Here is a 23471-nt window from a genome sequence, read left to right as displayed (position 1 = left end):
TGGGAACTGATCAGGGTGCCCAGGCTGTTCTCTGACCCCAGTGAGAACACTCGGCCCATTATTTTCCTATCTATGGTTCCCTCAGCCAGCCACTCTATGTTAAAGGAGGGGCAGTCAATTTCACAAAGTGTTCTTAGCCTCTGCAGTGTTAACTTCATTCCATAATTACCATCAAAGCTTTTCTTAAAGTTCTTCAATATACATTCTAATGAAGTTGGCTTTGACATTTTTCCTCCTATTTCCTCCCTCATGGCACACTTTCACTCTCACTTTCACTCTCAGATTCACCAGATGGGGTCCTATTATGGGAGATTTGGATGCTGCTTGGCCAGGTCACAGCCAACTACTGCTGTAAAGCTATGAAGTGAATCTTGTTGGTCTTATGCAGTTACCTAGGTCTGGCTCATCCCACACTCACCTCAGAGGATACAGTCTGCACTCAGAAATATGCACCTCTCCACATCACTCCCCACGTTGGCTTCTCCTGAGACCGTCTCTTTCACACACTTTCACATACCTCACCTGCCCCAGGACTCCTCATCGGATGAAATGAGCCTCTCTCATGTCCTGGGTGAGCCTAGTTAGGCTTCCACATTCACACACATGCACACAGCACTCCTGCCCCAGGACTCCTCATCAGATGAAACGAGCCTTTCTCATGTCTCGGGTAGGTTCACATGCACCCACACACTCCCAGTTTCTGTCTCCAGATCCAGTAAACCACTTTCACTTGTTAGTGGGGACACGAGGTTCATCCAAATTTGCAGGCCACTCCTGCCACCCCAAGCCACTCTGGGTTGGATAACTGGTCTTTCCCGGGAAGGGGATCAAGCTCCCCTTCTGTCCTTACGGAATGGGCTTTTCCAGCACCCAACCTTACCATGGTTCAGTATTCTGCCTGCGCGCTGCTCTGTGACTGTCCTGCAACTCCTGAGTCAGTTCCATTTGAGCTGTCAGGGCGAGGCTCCAATACACAGGAGAGCTGTTCTCCTTCTGGGCTAAGTCTTCCTCAGTAGCACCAAGGGTCCAAAATCTCCCACATCCTGTGGCTTTAGCCCACAGGCAAAGGAGACAGAAATGTGCCATCTCCAATCCCAGACAGGCCTCCAGAAAATGTTACAGGACAATCAGAGATGGGAGAGACCGAATAGAATTCAGGAAAGCCTTTATTGAGGTGATCACCTGGCTCAGTAGGACTAGCATCCAGGAAAGTCTAAGCCCTGGAAAAAGAATGCAGCCACCTTTTAAGCAGTCAGTGGCCGGGAGCTATGTGATGCGGGAAGTATACTTACAGAAGGGAGAACAAAGGCAGTTGATCAGTGTTTTACATTTATCTATACTACATGTTCCACATCCTTGGGAAACTACGTTTCTGTAACATATGCTTACCAACCTTGTAACTTTGCAGCTGCCCTAGAGAGGTGAAACAGGAACTCACTGAGCCTCAAGGGAAAAAGTAAAAATTTCTTGGTGGTCTTTGATTATACTTGTAAATTTCATGAATTCCTTCTTCAGTGGAGGTTGCAGTGAGTCGAGATCATGCCACTGCTCTCCAGCCTGGTGACAGAGCTAGACTCTGTCAAAAAAAAAAAAAAAAAAAAAAAAAAAGATTTGTAAAATTGGGATACAATTTACATACAAAATTTACTCCCTTAAAAGTGTGTAATTCAATAATAATTATAGCCACAAAGTTGCACAACCATCACCACTATCTACTTCCAGAACATTTTGATCACCCTCTAGCTTCTTTTAGCTCTCCCAGAACTCTCCACATTGATCCCACTGTGGCTGCCAGCACCAGCTGGACAGTAAGGACTCTCAGAGGTGAACACAACGTGCCTCAACATGCCTTTCTGAAAGTTCAGTTAGCAACTGGACAGTGCCCTTCTGGAGGTCTGAATGCCAGTTCTGCAAAGTTCTTCTCTGAATACCTGAGGTACCAGCATGATCCTGGCACTGCCCCTGCTTCCGCTGTCTGTCTAATTCTAGATCTCTGGGGCTGCTCTTGTGAGTTTCTAGGTTCTGAGGACCTTAATCTTTTCCGTTGTTTCCCAGCCCTAGACAGGTAGCTGCTACCTGATGTTGTCATACTGTGTTAGTTCAGTGTTCATTTTTACCATTAAAATACCTGCTTTAACTAATCTTCATCAAATTCTCTCAGTTGTAATACTTGAATCATCTCTCTTTTACCATTTGAACCCTGATAGATGTAAATATACTTGCACATACATCAATACAAATTTATTTTAGTATTATAAAGTCATATAAGTGGAATTACAATATTATAAGTCCTTTAAAGTGTAATTAAAATGCCAAGAATGTACATTGTGTAAAGGGTCCCTTGTTCAATAAATTGTGCTGGGAAAACTGGATATCCATATGCAGAAGAACAAAATTTGATCCCTACCTGTCACCATATACAAAAATCAACTCAAAATGGATTAAAGACTTAAACATAAGACCAAAACTGTAAAAATATTAGAAGAAAACCTAGAGAAAACTCTTCATGGCATTGGTCTAGGCAAAAATTTTATGACTAAGACTTAAAAAGCACAGACAGGGCCAGGCATGGTGACTCACCCCCAGCACTTTGGGAGGCCAAGGTGGGTGGATCACAAGGACAGGAGATTGAGGCCAACATGGTGAAACCCCATCTCTACTCAAAATACACACACACACACACACACACACACACACACACACACAAATTAGCTGGGCGTGGTGGTGCACAACTGTAGTCCCAGCTACTCGGGAGGCTGAGGCAGGAGAATTGCTTGAACATGGGAGGTGGAGATTGCAGTGAGCCAAGTTCATGCCAATGTACTGCAGCCAGGCAACACAGCAATATTCCATCAAAAAAAAGAGAAAGCACAGACAGGCCAGGCACAGTGGCGTACACCTGTAATCCTAGCACTTTGGGAGGGTGAGGTGGGTAGATTCTTGAGCACAGGAGTTTGAGACCAGCCTGGGCAATGTGGTGAAACCTCATTTCTACTAAAAATACAAAATTTAGCCAGGCATGGTGGTGGGTGCCTATAATCCCAGCTGCTCAGGAGGCTGAGGCAGGAGGATCACTTGAGCCCAGGAGGTAGAGGCTGCAGTGAGCTATAATCACACCACTGCACTCCAGCCTGTGCAACAGGGTGAGACCCTGTCTCTAAATAAATAAATAAATAAATGCACAGACAACCACCACAAAAAGAGAGAAGTGGGACTGTATTAAACTAGAAAGCTGCACAGCAAAGGAAACAATTATGAGAGTGAAGAAACAACCTGCAGAATGGTAGAGAATACTTGCAAACTATCCAAAAGGGACTAATATCCTGAATATACAAATAACTCAAACAATTCGACAGCAAAAACAAAAACAAAAACAAGTAATCTGATTAAAATGTGGGCAAAGGATCTGAATAGATATTTCTTAAAAGAAGACATACAAATGGCTAACAAATGTATGAAAAATGTTCAACATCGCTAATCATCAGAAAAATGCCAATCAAAATCACAATGCAGTATCATTCACACTAGTTAGAATGTCTACTATAAAAAACACAAAAAATAAGTGCTGGTAAGGATGCATAGAAAAGGGAACTCTTAGACACTGTTGGTGGGAATGTAAATTGGTGCAACCAGTATAGAAAACAGTGTGGCAGTTTCTCAAAAAATAAAATAGAACTGCCACACAATCCAACAATCACACTGCTGGGCACATATCCAGAGGAAAGGAAATCCATATTTCAAAGGGATACCTGCACTCTTGTGTTTATAGCAACACTATTCACAATAGCCAAGATATAATATCAACCTAAACATCCACAAACAGATGAATGGAAAAAGCAAATCTGGTATATAAACACACTGGAATATTATTCTGCTATAAAAATGAAATCCTCTCATTTGCAACAACATGGATGCATTAAGTGAAATAAGTCGGACACAGAAAGATAATTACTGCACATTTTCACTTATATTTGGGAGCTAAAAAAATTGGGGCTCATAGAGGAAGTGAGTAGAATTACGGGCATTAGAGGGTGTTGGGGTAATGGGGAGGGGAGGGTGGGGAAAGGTTGGTATATGAATACAAAATTACAGCTAGAGAGAAGAAATGAGCTCTGGTGTTCCACAGCCCTGTCAGATAAATATGATTGACTGTAATTTATTGTGTATTTTCAAAAAGCTGGAAGAGAGGATTTTGAATGTTTACAACACACACACACACACACACACACACACGTCTGAGGTGAGGAATATGCTAATTAGCCTGATTTGATCATTACACATTTTATACACGTCAAAATATCATTCTATATCCCCCAAATAGGCACAATTATTAGGTGTCAACTAAATATAAAATCGGAAAAGGTACAAAAAAAGAAGAAGAAATGAGAGGAAAAAATGAGCCTCCAGATTTAATCAAATTCATAATAAAAATGAATAGCTGTGGCTGGGTGTGGTGGCTCATGCCTGTAATCCCAGCACTTCGGGAAGTCGAGGCTGGTGGCTCACCTGAGGTCAGAAGTTCGAGACCAGTCTGAACAACATGGAGAAACCCCATCTTTAGTTAAAACACAAAAAATTAGCCAGGTGTGGTAGTGCATACCTGTAATCCCAAGTACTCTGGAGGCGGAGGCAGGAGCCTCACTTGAACCTGGGAGGCAGAGGTTGCAGTGAGCCAAGATCATGCCATTACACTCCAGCCTGGGCAACAAGAGCAAAACTCCGTCTCAAAAAAAAAAAAAAAAAAAAAAAAAAAAAAAAAAAAAAAGTATAGCTGTGATGGTTAATTTTGTGTGTAAGCTTGACTTGGTCACATGGTGTCCAGATTAAACATCACTTATGGGTGCGTCTATGAGGGTGTTTACAGATTAGATTAGCTTTTGAATCACTGGACTCAGTAAAGCAGATGGCCGTCCTCATGTGTATGGACATCATTCAATCCACTGAGGGCCTGGATAGAACACAGGCAGAGGAAGGAGGAATTAACCCATATTTTCTGCCTCATTGTTGAGTTGGGACATTTCATCTCATCCTCTTCTGTTCTTGGACTGGGATTTACAACATTGGCTTCCCTGGTTCTCAGGCCTTTGGACTCATACCAGAATTACACCACCAGCATTTCTGGATCTCCAGCTTGCAAATGACAGATTGTGAGACTTCTTAGCCTCCACAGTCATGTGAACCAATTTCTCATAATCAATGTCTCTTTCTCTCTTACTCCCTCCTATTGGTTCTGTTTCTCTGGAGAATCCTGACTAATACACTGGGAATAAGCATTTCCCCAAGCCCATACCATAGGTGTATATTAGTGTTTTTTTCAGTCTTTTCAAATCTTAAACTTAAAAATATTTTATTTATTTACAATTTCCCCAATTGGAAACAACTTGTATATCTCTGGACAGGGGAATGGATAAGGAAACTGGTAAATCCATACCAAGAAATAGGAGTCAGCAATGTCAGAGGTGATACATTCCTCTTCAAAAAGCATTAGTTCCCTGTTCTTTGTTGCTTAAGACCTACTTCCTTGTACTTCCTTGTCTCCTAGCTACCTGTTCTGTAAACAACCTTCCCGCCTTTGCCGTGCCCAGACAAGTCCAGATATGCCTTCCCACCTAGTAATAGACAGTGCCACTTCCTTCCCGCCTAATAGACTTATTCAATTTTAAACCTTAGCCAATTGAGTTAGCTTCGATTGTGAGGTCCAACCCCAGCCAATGGGGAAGGGACACAGAAATGCTAGGAACTGCATCAGGGATAAAAACCCCTGCCCCACCCCTCTGAGTGTACTCTTGTGATCGTGACTCGTGCAAGCTGCACCCTTCTGCAGAAGTAAATTTGCCCTGCTTAGGAATTTTCTGCCTATGTGCTGGTTTTCTTTGAGGTACTGGGCACTTGTTTCTAACAGCAAGAAAAACAAACAGAGGTATTGGTACACAAAACAACACGGAAGGATCTCAATTGCATTGTGTTAAGTAAAATATACCAGATTCAAAGACTACATACTATATGATTCCATTTATGTAATATTCTAAAAAGGCAAACATATAGGCCCAAAGAATAGATAGTGGTTGCAAGAGGCTAAGAGTGGTGAGAGAATCTGACTTTAAAAAGGTAGCATGGAGGAATTTTATTGACAGAGGTGAAACAATTTTGTATCTTGCTTGTAGTGGTGGTTACACAAATCTATGCATTTGTCAAAACTCATACAATTATGCACCAAATAAAGTGAACTTTTCAGTATATAAAGCATAAATTTAAAAATGTAAATTTCAATAAAAGTTTCACATATTTTTATCCAAATATTTGCTTTTTTTTTTTTTTTACGCAGTCTCACTCTGTCACCAGGCTGGAGTGCGGTAGCCTGATCTTGGCTCACTGTAATCTCCACCTCCCGGGTTCAAGCAATTCTCCTGCCTCAGCCTCCCCAGTAGCTGGGACTACAGGTGCACACCACCACGCCCAGCTAATTTTTGTATTTTTAGTACAGAAAGGGTTTCACCATGTTGGGCAGGATGGTCTGGATCTCTTGACCTCATGATCTGCCTGCCTCAGCCTCCCAAAGTGCTGGGATTACAGGCATGAGCTACCATGCCTGGCCATATTTGCATTTCTTTCAATTATCATAATGGACTTTAAAAGTTTTGCTGGAATGCAGCTGCTTATTTTTCTCTATTATAAAATGTAACTGATACTAAATTTATAGTTGCTGTCTTTGGCATCACATCCCTTTTCTTTTTTTTTTTTTTTTTTTTTTTTTTTTGGAGACAAAGTCTCACTTTGTCACCCAGGTTGGAGTGCAGTGGTGCCATGATGGCTTACTGCAACCCAGGGCTCAAGTGATCGTCCAACTTCAGCCTCCTGAGTACCTGGGATCACAGGCGCTTGCCTACATCCCTGGCTAATTGTTATTTTTAATTTTTTGTAGAGATGGGGGTCCCATCTTATAGTGCCCAGGCTGGTCTTGAACTCCAATGATCAAGTGGTCCTCCTGCCTCCGCCTCCCAAAGTGCCAGAATTACAGGTGTTGGCCACTGTGCCTGGCCCACATGTCAATTTTCAAAAATTTATACTCGTTTACTGGCTTAAATGTTTCAATATTGTATACATGTTAATTTTATCACGTGTGATCTATGTACATCTCTATATTCCAAATTGTTCAGAATGACATGCTCTTTGGAATACTCCATTCTTTCCCTCACTGTTTTGAAATGCTGTATTTGAACACGCTTAATCATGGTGTCTTATTTCCATGGAGCAGGTGCCAAACTACTTTGAATAGAGCAATATTATATGTATAGATAGATACAGCTATATATAGCTATTTCTCAGGCATTTTTTCCTGCTTTTTAAAACGTATACTGTCTGTTCATTTAGGTTTTTACTTACTGTGGATAAAGTTGAGAATGCTTTTGTAAAGTACACAATGCACTAAAGATCAAAGAAAAAATACAAAAATTTGTTGATGTTCTTTTAGGAATTTTGTCTTCCTAAGAAAGGTACAGAGAGACTAAATGTATTTCCATATAGTCAAGCAATTTTAATGTCACAGAGGAAATCATACGTGACATTTATTTTCTTCTTCTAGATTATGTCTATTTTCTCACTGAGCTACAATTCCCGTTTATTGCTTTAACGATTTTGATGAAGTAGCTTTCCGAGGCACCTCCCCCTTTCCTCCGCTCCCCCCAAAGAATCGCCGATAGTGTCAGTCTTTTAAACTGAATCGAGATCTACTTCCTAACATTTAACGTGAAACTGACACGCACCTGTCCCTTCCTTGACGCGTCTGTGTCTAAACTGCACACTCACTGCCCACAGACCTCCCTTCAGTGCATCCCTTTGGGGCGCCCCAGGAGAGCCAGGGCTGCGGGTAGCTCCCGCACCAATTCAGACCGCATCCGCTCACTGCCTAACGGGGGCACCTCTCCGCCAATCCCGAAGGCCTGCTCGCGCTGCCTCACGGGAAAGTTAGTTTCCAGGTTGGGCGCCTACAGCGCCAGGCTTTGCGCGTGGGCTCTGCGCATGCTTGGGCCGCCGGCTACCTCTTCTGCGATTTTGCGTTTCCGCCTTTCCTTTTGTTTGTCTCAGGTTTTGCGTGGGAGGCGGTCCCGGGATTTCAAGGGTCTGTGCGCTCTTCTATGGCTAATGCAACCGGATGAGGAAGCGGGGTAAGCCTAGGCGGGTTGGGCAGGGACGGAGAGAGTACCTCGCGCGACTCCGGGGGCGGGCGGCAGGGGACCAGTGCCAGGTGGTGGCCAAGAGTACCGGGGACCTCACAGGGGAAGCCGGGGAGGGCGGGGCTGCAGCACGTCTGCCAGGACGCTAGGCCGGTTCGTCAAAGGCGCAGCCTCTGTACGGAGCGGGTTTCGCGGCGTGTGTTGCCCCGTTTGCTGGGGTCCGGAGGAGGGCATGTGCGCTTGCGCGATCCGCGCGCTGAGCCCTGCGGGAGGGGCAGTTGTCTGGTCTAGCGTGTGCGCGTGTGCTAGGGCGGCGCGGTACCTGGGTGGGGAAGGGCGGGTGCAGTCGCACCACCACCCCCCGACCTACGAACTCCCTTCCCAGTTCTGCATTCATCCTCTCTAAGTCCCAAACTGCCCTCCGGTCATGTCCATCACTGCATCTTGGTATTTGCTGTTCCTCTGTCCTGACTTGATCTTGCACTCAGGAAGGATCTTAAAGAATTACATAATTTTGGCCTGGCTGGGTGGCTGTCTCCTGTAATCCCAGCACTTTGGGAGGCCGAGGCGGGTGGATCACCTGAAGGCAGGAATTCGAGACCAACCTGACCAACGTGGCGAAATCCCCTCTCTACTAGAAAAATAGGAAAAGTAGCCATACATGATGGCGCATGCCTATAATCCCAGCTACTGAGGCGGAGAATTGCTTGAACCCGGGAAGCGGAGGTTGCAGGTAGCCGAGATCGATATCGCACCATTGCACTCCAGACTGGGCAACAAGAGCGAAACTCCATCTCAAAAAAAAGAAAAAAAAAGAAAAAAAAAGAATTTCCTAATTTTGCTTCATTTGTTAGAAGAAAAATTTTTTTTTGTTTGTTTGTTTGTCAGGGTTAATGACTTGTTCAGGATCACAGTTTGTTAGTAGGGAAGACTGAAAGTCACATCTCCTGACCCCTGAGCCAGTATTGTCTACTTTTCCACATGTCAAAGCAAGTTTAAAACATCCTTTTGAGAAATAACAAAGTTAGATGAAGAAATTAAAACTGATTTTTTCCTTGAAGCACTGCCGCTTGTGGCTTTCTGTGGAGTCACTCACCAGAGGTTAAGTAATATTACTGGAAAATCGATAGCTTAGTCCTATTTTTTACAATGGTTTTAGTGTTAATGTTCCTTCATTAAATGTATTAACTTGTTTGGCCAATATTATCATTTTGCATTTTTTTGTGAACACCGAGGCAGATTGAAATCCTTAAGGAAGTAAATATTTACTTTCACCAGGTGAAAAATCTTGTGCCCAAGAGCCACATGATTATGTTGGAGTTATATTAGGGTGGTCTTTCACCATTTCTACCGCCTATTCTGAAGTGTCAGAGGACATTGATATTTTCCCAGGGGGAGCATTTTACCTAGTGGGTGTGTATGGCTTCTTGGGGCAGAAGAATCTGGGAGTTGCCAGGCGGGCCTAATCTTTCATGACCCCATTCCTCTTTTTCTGACTCAGCTGTATCTTCAGAGTTGTCTCCATCTTTCCAAGAACAGAACAAAATGAACAAGGTAAGTTGTTTATTAATTCCCTACTTTATTTTGCAGTGGACTTTGTGAAATTTGTAAGAGTCAATAGGGTTTTTTGTTGTTGTTGTTGGTTTTTGTTGTTTTTTTTTGTGAGACAGAGTCTCGCTCTGTCACCCAGGCTGGAGTGCAGTGTCACCATCTCGGTTCACTGCTACCTTTGCAACCTCTGCCTCCCGGGTTCAAGCAATTCTCCTGCCTCAGCCTCCTGAGTAGCTGAAACTACAGGCGCACGCCGCCACGCCTGGCTAATTTTTTACATTTTATTAGAGACGGGTTTTACCATGTTGCCCAGGCTGGTCGTGAACTCCTGAGCTCAGTCAATCCTAGGCCTCCCAAAGTGCTGGGATTACAAGCGTGAGCCACCGTGCTGGGCCAAGAGCCAATGTGTTAAGATGAGAAATTAGTAATAGATAAAAATTGAACAGAAAATAACAGATCAATAGCAGGGCCAAGTTAGAGTCAGTAAGTTGAGCTTCATACGTTCTTATGTCTCCAACAACCGTGGCAGAAAGGAAGACACTGGATACAGACAGACTGACTCTTCTGAAGACACAAAGACTTCCTGGCAGATGCATAGAGACCCACAGTGAATAACCTTCCAGTGATAGCCCTGAAATGAGTACAACCTATTCAGTCAAACTGCTTTTTCCATTTTTACTTTACACAGGTTCCGATTTTCTTTTGTATGTAGTGTTTGATCAATTAAGTTAACATGTATTTTATTTATTTATTTATTTATTTATTTATTTATTTTTTGAGAAGGAGTCTTGCTCTGTCGCCTGGCTGGAGTACAGTGGCGTGATCTTGGCTCACTGAAACTTCTACCTCCCGGCTACAAGCGATTCTCTTGCCTCAACTTCCCGAGTAACTGGGACTACAGGCATGTGCCACCACACCTGGCTAATTTTTGTATTTTTAGTAGAGATGGGGTTTCACCATGTTGGCCAGGATGGTCTTGATATCTCGACCTCGTGATCTGCCCTCCTTGGCCTCTCAAAGTGCTGAGATTACAGGCGTGAGCCAGTGTGCAGGGCCAATAAATTAAAATGTATTTATTTATTTATTTATTTTTTGATACAGAGTCTCGCTCTGTCACCAGGTTGTAGCACAGTGGTGCGATCTCAGCTCACTGTAACCTCCGATTCCCTAGTTCAAGCGATTTTCCTGCCTCAGCCTCCCGAGTAGCTGAGATTACAGGCACACGCCACCACGCCCAGCTAATTTTTGTATTTTTAGTAGACACAGGGTTTCACCATGTTGGCCAGGCTGGTCTCAGTCTCCTGACCACATGATCCACCTGCCTCGTCCTCTCAAAGTGCTGGGATTACGTATTTTAATTTTTAATGAATCTTATTTCTACATGTGTAGCAGATAGATAGAAAACCCCCTAAATTTTAAATATGGAACTTAATGAATTATTACAAATCCATGGTGCAAGTAATGAATACATAGGTCAAAACGAACATTGCCAGCACTCCTGAAGCTGCCATCTTGTCCCCTTCACAATCCTGACACCTCTCTGCTCATTCACTCATTTACATTTAATCTGTGGCTTCAGTGACAGAGTTGACTAGTTGTGACAGGAACCTTTTGGCCTGCAAAGCCCCAAGTTTAATATCTCATTTTTTCTTTTTTTTTTTGGAGAGAGTTTCACTCAGTCACCCAGGCTAGAGTGCAGTGGTGTGATCTTGGCTCACTGCAGCCTCTGCGTTCAGGGCTCAAGGAATTCTCCTAAGTCTCCCAAGTAGCTGAAATTACAGGCACGTACCATCACACCCAGCTAATTTTGTATTTTAATAGAGATGGGGTTTCACTTGGCCAGGCTGGTCTCGGACTCCTGGCCTCAAGTGATCTGCCTGCCTTGGCCTCCCAAGGGATTACAGGTGTGAGCCACTGTGCCTGGTGAAATATTTAATGTCTGACTTTTTACAGAAAAAGTTTACCAATCCCTAGATTAGTTTATTAAGTTTATTTGTTGGTGTTGTGTACTATTTTAGATGACTTTTCCTACTTCGAGGTCATGAAGATAATCTCTTTTGTTATCTTTTAAAATATTTATTGTTTTGGCATTCATATTTACGTCTCTTTCATTGGAATGAGTGTCTACTTTTGTATGAGGTAGATGTCAGATTCCTTTTTTTCATACAATTAATGTAGAATTATTTTTGAAAACACCGTCCTTTCCTCACTGTTTTACATTGTGATATTTGTCGTCAATTGTGTGTATATATATGTCTGTGTGTTTTTTGGACTGTGTTCTGTTGGTTGGTTGTGCCAGTACCACACTTGGTGAAACATCTTGGTGTCTAGTAGCAGGTTTAACACATTTTTTTCTTCAGCAAGATCCTGGCTCGTCCTAGTTTCTTGCATTTCCATACAAATGTTGTTAGTATTCATAAAATAACTTGCTGAGCCTTTCTTTGGGGTTGAATTGAACCTATATATAAATTTGGGAAGAACTACTTACCTTTTTTTTTTGAGACAGAGTTTCCCAGGCTGGAGTGCGGTGGTGTGATCTCAACTCACTGCAACTTCCACCTCCCGGGTTCAAGTGATTCTCCTGCCTCAGCCTCCCAAGGAACTGGGATTACAAGCACCCGCAACCACGCCTGTCTAATTTTTTTGTACTTTTAGTAGAGGTGGGGTTTCGCCATGTTGGCCAGGCTGGTCTTGAACTCCTGACCTCAAGTGAGCCGCCTCTCTTGACCTCCCAAAGTACTAGGATTACAGATGCGAGCCACCGTGCCTGGCCTCCAATTCCATTCTTGATTATTTTTTTTCGCCAGTTTTCTGACAACCTTCTGATTTTCTCTTGATGGCTTTGAACACCCACTGTATTATAAATGTCTCTGTAGTCCTTATTTCATTCTTGATCTTTGATCTTCATATTATGCTTCTTTTTTTTTTTTTTTTTGAGATGGAGTTTTGCTTTTGTTACCCAGGCTGGAGTGCAGTGGTGTCGACCTCGGCTCACTGCAATGTCTGCCTCCCAGGTTAAAGGGATTCTCCTGTCTCAGCCTCCTGAGTAGCTGGGATTACAGGTGCCGGCCACCATACCTGGCTAATTTTTTGTATTTTTAGTAGAGATGGAGTTTCGCTATTTTGGTCAGGCTGGTCTCAAACTCTTGACCTCAGGTGATCTACCTGCCTTGGCCTCCCAAAGTGCTGAGATTACAGGCATGAGCCACTGCACCCAACCTATGTGTCAAATTTAATATATTTAGGACATTTCTTGCTAGAATACTGTGTCCAACCTATTTTGCCCTAACTTTCCTGGTTTACATTGTGGCTCTTGTATCTGGGCAGCTGTTCATGGGGATAGGCAGAGGAAACATTTTTTTTCTTAATGAATTGGTGACTACATTTTGTTGCTCTCTGTCTCCTATTATCTGTGCCCTATTTGCAACCTGGTTTCTTTTACAGTAGTTTATGTAAATGTTGTTTTGTTCTTTGCCGTTCTCAATAGAATTGGTTCTGTAAACAAAACCTGGTCACGTAATTTCAGTATATGCTCATATCTCATCTTTGGCTGTCCCTTTTTCACAGCAGTGATCCCTAAAAGATGCGCCCTAGAGGATATCCAGAACAGTCCAATTGGATATCTTCTCCTATGTACCTTACAGATGTTTCAAGTATAGTAGTTCCAAAATCTTTCCATTTTCTACACATCCTTATTATTATCTCTGAATTAAAGGATTAGAACCCAGAATATGTATTGTGATGAAGAAAACATCAGGCTCTTTTTCTACATTTTTAAATCCAAATGAAAATTAAATTAGAATTCATAATAAATGTACTGACAATTTATTTCTGTGATTTGTAAATACAAATCTGTAGTTCACAGTAATATTCTTGAAAATGGTAAATGATCAAATACTTTGGAGACCATTGGTCTAAAATTACTCTATAACCCATTTGCTTGGCTTTTCTTCTCAAGACAGCACCAGGCCATCTCCTGTGCTGTCTGCCCTTTTGTTGAAGTCTGCAGTGTGTTGCAGGCCCTCACTTTTGCTTGTGTCATCGCCCCACGCTTATAAAGAACATAACAGAGTGTTCTTCATAATTCAACCAACAGTTGTACTTCCTCAGTGAAGCTCAAAGCAGAGCTAACTTTGCTCCTAACATTAATCTATTGGGTTTGTACTTTCACCTTAGTACTTATAACATATTACCACGTATATTTTCTTACCACTCTGTGTGTTCTTTGAACACAGGAAGATTTTTATTAATCTTAGTATTTCTAACAGTGATGATAGTTTCAGGTACATTGTAGGAACTTGATTTTTTTTTTTGCATGAATTAATATCTTAATGCATTAATGGCAGAATATTTCTGTTATGATCTTTTTTCCCTAAAAGTATAAAGCAAAACAAATACTCTGAATAATAATCATGGTAAGGATTAGCCCATACTTCTTTTTTCATGCCACCTAATTCTGAACATTTCAGGTAGAACAGAAGTTCCAGGGATCAGTATCATTTGAAGATGTGACTGTGGGCTTCAGCCAGGAGGAGTGGCAGCACCTGGATCCTAGTCAGAGGGCTCTGTATAGAGATGTGATGCTGGAGAACTACAGCAACCTTGTCTCAGTGGGTAAGGTCGGTTCACTGTATCATTCTAAATAGCATTTGTTTATTCTTTTGATTATGAAACATATGGGCAGTCTGTATAGTTTAATGATATTTAAGGTTAGGCTTCAGGAGTCAGTGTTGATTGATCACCTCTGAGCACCGGAAGACACTTGTGTTCACCTCTCCAGTGAAAATGTTCCACTGGCAACTTGAAGCAGCCCCAGAAGCTTCTTCCTGCTTCAAAGGCCTGAGGTCTAGACTGCTTTGTCCAAATCCTAAATTATTTCCTGTCAACAGGGTATTGTGTTCACAAACCAGAGGTGATCTTCAGGCTGGAACAAGGAGAAGAGCCATGGAGACTGGAGGAAGAATTCCCAAGCCAGAGCTTTCCAGGTGAGTTTAATATGTACTACACAGATTGACATCAGGGGATTTGTTGTTTCCCAGTAGTTAGTTCAGGGATTGGCAACTTTGGAACGTTTTTCAAGAACATCTCCATAGGGGTCTTAACCTCTGAAAGTGATGGAGAATACTGATACCTAAATCAAACCTCCAGATACTACTCACAAAAAATTTCTTCTTGAATCATTTTTTGAATCATTTTTTGAATGTTTACCATTCTTACAACTGCCAATAGTTCAGTCTTTGCCCACCTTAACTTGACTATTGTTGGTTATTTTTCTCAAAGCACTTTCAGTGTCCCATCTTAACCTCCATTGTTTTGTGTTTATTCTGTCGTCATAATTTTTTTATACACTCATTTTTAAGCTCAGCAAATAAGTTTTGAGTACTTGCTGTGTGCTGAGGACAATGAAAAAAATTAGGCTGGGCCGGGCGTGGTAGCTCATACCTGTAATCCCAGCACAGGTCGAGGTGGGCAGATCACTTGAGGTCAGGAGTTCGAGAACAGCCTGACCAACATAATGAAACCCCATCTGTACTAAAAATACAAAATTAACTGGCCATGGTGGCAGGTGCCTGTAATCCCAGCTACTTGGGAGGCCAAGGCAGGAGAATCACTTGAACCCAGGAGGCAGAGGTTGCAGTGAGCTGAGATTGCACCACTGCACTCCAGCCTGGGTGACAGAGCGAGACTCTGTCTCAAAAATAAGTAAGTAAATATATATATATATATAAAATTATGTCTCTAAGTATATATACTTACATGTTTATGTGTATTAAGTGTTCTGTGGTTTTGAAGACTATGACAGAAATTAAAGCAAGTTACATTGGCTGAATGTAGTACTTTCAGGAACAGTCAGGGGAAACCTTAATGAGGTCAACATTAGAGCAGAAACTTGAATGAAATGACTGTGTGAGCCATGAGGATTCTGTCCCTTTTCAGCAGGAGTAGTTGCAGCTTCTAGCCTTGGACAGGAATGTGCTTGGTGGTTTTCAGGAATAACCAAAAAGTCACAGTGACTGAAAGGAGGAGTTGATTGGAAGAAGGGCAGGAGGTGAGTTGAGGGAGGCAGCTAGAGTCCAAAGGTGAGCCTATCATAAGCCTTACTCAGTTAATTTTATTTTTAATTTAGTGGTAGATTTTCAGCAGATGAGCAACATCTGATTTATATTTCTATAAGATGTTTCTCACCTGTGTAGAGAAAATGTTGGGCGGGGCATAGGGCATAGAGAGCTCATTAAAGGCCTATGGTAGTTTTCCTTATGGTAGCTTAGACAAAGCCAGAAGGCAGGAGGGAATGGGATGAGGTTTGATTCTCTCGGTATTTGGAAAATGGGGCAATAACAAAAGAACTGACATTTGTAACATCAGAAAGAAGGGAAAGAGGTGTTTAAAGTATTTGAAGAAGTAATGGCTGGACCTTCTCAAATTTAGCAAAAGTTATAAAACTACACTTTCCCAAGTCTGAAGTAACATCAAATAAGTTAAGTCAATGGCAAACTCCCACTGTAATTAAATCTTTGAAAACTGAAGACAAAAAAAAAATTCAAGGTAGCCAGGGAGAAGCAACACATTCCCTACAGGGAATGACTGTGGATTTCTCTTCTGAAACTGTGGTAGCTGGAAGGAAGTAGTATATTTTCTCAAGAACTGAAAGAGAAGCACTATCAAATAAAAATTCTGTATCTTTTGAAACTATATTCATGAATAAAGGGGAACTAAAGGCATTATTAGACAGGGAAGCTAAGAGAAAATGTTGCTAGCAAACCTACCTTTAAAAATTGGCTAAAAGTTCTCTAAATAGAAAGGAAATAACAAAAGAAGGCTTGGAATTCAGGAAAGAAAGAAGATTGGAGGTTGGCAGAAATGGGGATAAATATATTTTTCTCATGAGTTTCTAGAATCATTTTCGATGGTTGGAGCAAAATGCTGTGTATGTAGGGGAAACACTTAACACAATTATATTTTAAAAGTGGGGAGGGTAAAGGGGCCTAAGTGGAATGAAACTTGGTACATTTCACTTGAAGTGGTAAAATGCCTGACGGAGTGTGATAAGTTACATACGTACATTTTTATACCTGGAACAACTACTGAGAAAACTATAAAATGTGGTACACTTAGAAACACTGTAAATAAACCAAGATGGAATCTAAAATTTAGGAATATTTATATTCCATAAAAAATATTTATAGAAAACAAAACAAATAGCAGCCTAACAGAGCAATATTTACCTTAAATGTAAAAAGTACACTAATTAAAATATATATTGACAGAATAGAAAAAACATAAAGCATGATTCTAAAATTTTTAATTTTTGTGAGTACATAGTAGGTGTATATGTTTTTGGGGTACAGGAGATGTTTTGATACAGGCACGCAATGTCTAATAATCACATTAGGGTAAACTGTGTATCTATTCCCACAAGTGTTTATCTTTTGTGTTATAAACAATCCAGTTATACTCTTTTAGTCACTTTAAAATGTACAATGAAATTATTTTTGACTATAGTCACCCTGTTGTGCTAGCAAATACTAGGTCTTATTCATTCTTTCTAACTATTTTTTTGTACCCTTTAACTATCCTCACCTTCCCCCTACCCTTGACCCCATTATCTTTCCCAGCCTCTGGTAACCGTCCTTTTACTTTCTACCTCATCTCCATGAGTTCAGTTGTTTTAATTTTTAGCTTTCACAAATAAGTGATAACATTCAAAATTTAATATTCTGTGCCTCCATTTCCGTCTAGGTTGTTGCATATGACAGGAGCTCTCATTTTTTATGGCTGAATGGTACTCCATTGTGTATATGTACCACATTTTCTTTATCGGTTTATCTGTGAATGTACACTTGGGTTGATTCCAAATCTTAGCTGTTGTGAATAGTGCTGCAGTAAACATGGGAGCAGAGATGTCTCATTAATGTACTGGTTTCTTTTCTTTTGGGTATATACCTAGGAGTGGGATTGCTGGATCATTTGATAGCTCTATTTATAGTTTTTTTTAGGAACTTCCAAACTGTTCTCTTTCAGCCACATGAAGTGAAAACCATGGTCTGTAAGTGCTCACCTGACTTTTAGTTCCCGTGAAACTGCTTCTTTTGTGTAGATAGTTGTCAATCTTAGTCTTCCTGCAGGGGAGTGGGTATGATCGGTGGCGTTTTCTATTATACCATCTTCCTCCACCCATCCTAAAAATGTTTTCTTAGGAAACTCATAACATAGTGAACAACATAGGTTGATAAAGTATATAAAAAGATAAACTGTACAAACGTTAATCAAAACAAAGAGTGTCACTATTAATATCAAATACAGTAGACTCCAGAGCAAAGAAAATTATTAGACAAATAGAACATTATGTAATGACAAAAGGATCAATTCAACAAAAATGCAGTGATCCTAAATGTGTCTCTAGCAAACCTCAAAGTACATAAAACAAAACTGATTGAGCTGAAAAGAGAAAAGCACATTTTTAACTGTAGTTGGAAAATTCATCACTTCACTCTTAGCAGTTGGTAGAATTACCAGCCATGATTACTGGCAGATATAGAAGAACAGGACAGCAACATCAACCAACAGGACTGAAGCAACACTGTAGAACAGTGCTCAACAAGACTGGGTGCGGTGGCCCACGCCTGTAATTCCAACACTTTGGGAAGCTGAGGTGGGCAGATTGCTTGAGGTCAGGAGTTCAAGAGTAGCCTGGATAACATGGTGAAATCCTGTCTCTCCTAAAAATACCAAAATTAGCCAGACATGGTGGCGCATGCCTGTAGTTCCAGCTACTTAGGAAGCTGAGGCAGGAGAATCGCTTGAACCGGGAGGCGAAGATTCCAGTGAGCCAAGATTGTGCTACTACACTCTAGCTTGGGTTACAGCAGAGTGAGACTCTGTCTCAAAAAAAAAAAAAAAAAAAAGAAAAGAAAAAGAATAGTGCCCAACAACAGCAAAATACAATTTTTTCCTGAAGTGTCCATGGAATATTCAGAAAGATAGATCATATCCTGGGCCATAAATAAGCCTTGACAGATTTAAAATAATTGAAATCATTCTGAGTATGTATGTTTTCTGGCCATAATGAAACCAAACTACAAATCAGTAATAGAATGACAATAGGTAAATATCTAATCATTTAAAAATTAAACAGACTCCTAAATAAAGTCTAGAGTGAAGAAGAGGCCTCAAATTCAATAGTAGAAGTGCATAGACTTAATGAAAATGAGACCATACCGTATCAATATATGTGGGAGGTAGCTAAAGCAGTGCTGATAGAGAAATGTGTAGCACTAAATGCTAACTCTAAAGAGGATAATAGGTCGCAAACCCATAATTGACTTTCTACCTTAAGAAACTAGCAAAGAGCAAAATAAAACCACTGTTAAGTGGAGGGAAGAAAATAATACTGGAAGCAGAAATCAGTAAAATTGAAAATAGGAAAAAGTAGAGAAAACTAATGAAACAGAGGGTTCTTTGGAAAAAAATCAATAAAATTGATAAACGTCTAGCAATATTGATTAAAAATATAAAATGAGATGACAAATCATCAATATCTGGAATGAAACAGGGAATATCACTCCACCATCCATTTAATAGTATAATAAGGAAATCTTGTCAACAACTTTATGCTCATAAATATGACAACATAGGCCAGGTGTGGTGGCTCATACCTGTTATCCCAGCACTTTAGGAGGTCAAGGCGGGTGGATCACCTGAGGTCAAGAGTTGGCGACCACCCTGGACAACATGGTGAAACTCTGTCTCTACTACAAATACAAAAATTAGCCTGGCGTGGTGACGCATGCCTGTAATCCCATCTACTCAGGAGGTGGAGGCAGGAGAATAGCTTGAACCCAGGGAGTGGGAGGTTGCAGTGAGCTGAGATTGCGCCATTGCACTCTAGCCTGGGCAGTAGAGCAAAACTCTGTCTCAAAAATCAAAGCAAAACAAAACAAAATGACAACATGGAAGAAATGTATCAGTTCTTCAGAAATCACAGACTATTACAACTCAAATCAGGGTGATACAGGTAATTTGAATGACGCATAGATATTCATAAAGGTTGACATAATTTGAATAAAATAATTTAAATTTTAAATAAAAACCTCCAAAAAACCAGTTTCCGAGTACAAGAGAGCTGCAGTCCTCACTAGAGAATTCTAGCAAACATTTACACAAGAATTAATGATGATTTTACACAATGTCCTCAGAAAATAGAAGCGGGAACATTATTTTATTTTATTATTTATTTATTTATTTATTTATTGAGACAGGGTCTTGCTCTGTCACCCAGGCTGGAGTGCAGTGGTGCAATCTCGGCTCACTGCAATCTCTGCCTTCCAGGTTCAAGTGATTCTCCTGCTTCAGCTTCCCTAGTAGCTGGGACTATAGGCGCATGCCACCACGCTCGGCTAATTTTTGTACTTTTAGTAAAGACGAGGTTTCACCATATTGGCCAGGCTGGTCCCGAACTCCTGACCTCGTGGTCCACCCACCTCGGCCTCCCAAAGTGCTGGGATTACAAGCGTGAGCCACTGCGCCCAGCCAAGAGGGAACATTTCTTAACACATTTAAAAAATTATTTTGATGTCAAAACCATACAGACAGTACAAAAATAATAAAACTACAGACCTATACCTCCCATAAATTTACTAGCAAAAATCTTTAACAAAATACTAGCAAACAGAAAACAGCCATGTAAAAAGTATACACCATAACCAAGTGGGATTTACTTGAGTTATGTAAGCAAGACTGGTTCAACATTCAGAAATCAATCAATGTAATTAACCCACCATAGGCTAAAGAAGAAAAATTATATAGCCTTAGTTAATGTAGAGAAAACATTTGACAAAATGGAATATCCATCCATGGTAAAAACTCTCCATACAAGACATTAAGAAGATCTTCCTCAGTTTGATAAATGAACATGCACAAAATATCTATAGCAAATGTATTTGCTGGTAAGATGAATGCTTTCCCTGTAAAACTGGAAACGAGGCAAGGATGTTTGCTCTTGCCAATCTTATTCATTACAGTATTGTAACTTCTATCAAGCACAATGAGGCAAGAAAATGAGATAGAAAACATATGCATAGAGAAGAAATAAAACTTTATATTTACATATGACATGATTGTGTATGTAGAATATTACAAGGAATCTTAGAAAATAATAACCTCAGGCCAGGCGCCATGGCTCATGCCTATAATCCCAGCACTTTGTGAGGCTGAGGTGGGTAGATCACCTGGGGTTGGGAGTTCAAGAGCAGGCTGACCAATATGGAGAAACCCCATCTCTACTAAAAATACAAAATTAGCTGGGTGTGGTGGCGCATAGCAGTAATCCCAGCTACTCGGGAGGCAGGAGAATCGCTTGAACCTGGGAGGCAGAGGTTGCGATGAGCCGAGATCACGCCATTGCATGCCAGCCTGGGCAACAAGAGCGAAACTCTGTCTCAAAAACAAAGAAAAGAAAATGAAGACCTTCTAGAATGAATGAATGATTTCCAAAAAGTTTCAGTGTCCAAGATGAACACATATAATCAATTTCTCTCCACTAACAATGAACATATGCAAATTTAAATTAAAAACATAATACCACTTATTCCATAGAAAATTAAATACTTTGGTATAAATTGAACGAAATATGTATAGGACTTCTGTGCTGAAAATTAAAAAATGCTGATGAAAGAAATAAAAGACTACTGAAATAAATGAAGACGCATGGTCTCTTGATAGATTGGAAAACTCAGTAAGTATGCTAGTTCTCTCCAAATTGATCTGTAGGTTTTTTTGTTTGTTTATTTGTTTGTTTTTTTGAGATAGAGTCTCACTCTGTGAGACTCACTCAGTGGCATGATCTCGGCTCACTGCAAATTCCACCTCCTGGGTTAATGCCATTCTCTTGCAGTCCCAGTAGCTGCGACTACAGGCGTCTGCCACCACGCCTGGCTAATTTTTTGTATTTTTAGTAGAGACAGGGTTTCACAGTGTTAGCCAGGATGGTCTCGATCTCCTGACCTCATGATCCGCCCGCCTCGGCCTCCCAAAGTGCTGGGATTACAGACGTGAGCCACCGCACCCAGCCAGATCTGTAGGTTTAATGGCATTCCTGTCAAGATTCCAGTAAGGTTTTTCTCAGCTTTAAGCTTATTCCAAAATTTGCATAAACAGTCAAAGGAACTACATATATATATTAAACAATTTTGAGAAAATTTTTCTCAGAAGTTTTGAGAAAAAGAATAGTAGGAGGAATTACTGTATCCAGTGTTAAGGCTTATTACATTAATCTCCCCTTTTCTGTGGTTTTGCTTTCTGCAGTTTCAGTTACCTGAGGTCAACTCTGGTTCAAAAATATTAAATAGGAAACTTCAGAAATAAATAATTCCTAAGTTTTAAATTGCACACTGTTGTGAGTAGCATGATGAAATTTTGCACTGTCCTGTCCCAGGACATGAGTCAACCCTGTGTCCAGCATACCCAGGCTGTATATGCTACCCATGAGTTAATTAATAACTGTCTTGATTATTTACTCTCATGATATGTGTTCAAGTAACCCTTATTTTACTTAATAATGGTCCTAAAATGCAATAGTGATGCTAGCATATTGTTGTAACTTTTCTATTTTATGATGTTGTTAATCTTTCCCTGTCCCTAATTTATAAATTAAACTTTATCATAGGTTTGTATATTTAGGAAAAAACATAGTATTTATAGGGCTCAATACTATGTGAGGTTTCAGGCTTCCACTGGGTGTCTTGGAATGTATCCCCCTTGGATAAGGAATGACTACTGTATGTATATATTAATAGCTATAATAAGAGGACAGGATGTTGGTAGAATATACACATTAGTAGAACATACACATAGAACAATGGAATAGAAAACCTCAACACTGATTATGCTGTTATAGACTATATGTTCATGTAGTTGGAGCCCTCACCCCCAGTGTGGTGGTGTTTGGAGATGTGGAGCCCTTGGGAGGTAATTAGGGTTAGATTAGGTTATGAGGGTGGGGCCCTCACGATGAGGTTAGTGCCTTACAGGAAGAGGAAGTGAGAGCTTGCTCACTCTCTATGTGCACAGAGGAAAGGCAATGTGAACATGCAGTGGCCGTCTGCAAGCTGGGAAGAGGCCCTCACCATGGCCGTCTGCAAGCTGGGAAGTGGCCCTCACCATGGCTGTCTGCAAGCTGGGAAGAGGCCCTCACCAGGCCCTGGCCATGCTGGCATCCTGATCTCAGACTTCCAGCATTCGGAACCATGAGGAAATAAACTTCTGTTGTTTGAGCCACACAGTCTATGGTATTTTGTTATAGCAGCCGAAGCTAAGACATTTGACAGACTGTTGACAAAAATGCAAAAGAAATTCAGTCAGGTATTCAGCAAAAGATGTCGAAGCATTTTGACAATGTCTTGTTTTATGTGTGGTAGAATATATATAACATGACATTTGCCGTTTTAACAGTTTTTAAGTGTACAGTCCAGTGGCATTGCACTCACAATGTTGTATAGCCATTACCACAATTTCGAAAACATTTTCATTACTTCAAACAGAAACTCTATTGCCGTTAAGCAGTAACTACTCATTCCCCCTTCCCACCAGTCTGTGGCAACCTCTAATGTATTTTGTCTCTGTGAGTATGACTGTTGTGAATATTTCATGTCAGTAGCGTGACAATATTTGGCCTGCATCAACTGAAAGAAAAGGCTTTTCTTTCTCCCAGTGAATAGAATTGACACCCTTGTCAAAAATCAGTTGGCC

The 23471-nt window shown here is 40.9% G+C and overlaps 2 protein-coding genes across 15 annotated transcripts in view; one reads left to right on the top strand and one right to left on the bottom strand.

Moving 5' to 3' along the window:
• Positions 1-23471, bottom strand: part of LOC107130780 (uncharacterized) — a 428352-nt gene that overhangs the window by 192425 nt on the left and 212456 nt on the right. The window lies entirely within an intron of this gene.
• LOC102133878 (uncharacterized) overlaps positions 8016-23471 on the top strand; it is a 45809-nt gene continuing 30353 nt past the window's right edge. The window contains 4 exon segments of the mRNA XM_015455805.4: positions 8016-8165; positions 9676-9728; positions 14195-14339; positions 14615-14710. Of these exon segments, the coding sequence (XP_015311291.3) occupies positions 8153-8165; positions 9676-9728; positions 14195-14339; positions 14615-14710 (307 nt within the window). The 5' untranslated portion in view covers positions 8016-8152.

Source organism: Macaca fascicularis, chromosome 9 (assembly GCF_037993035.2).
Source record: "Macaca fascicularis isolate 582-1 chromosome 9, T2T-MFA8v1.1".
NCBI classification, from domain to species: domain Eukaryota; kingdom Metazoa; phylum Chordata; class Mammalia; order Primates; family Cercopithecidae; genus Macaca; species Macaca fascicularis.
This window is presented reverse-complemented; position numbering and strand designations above follow the sequence as displayed.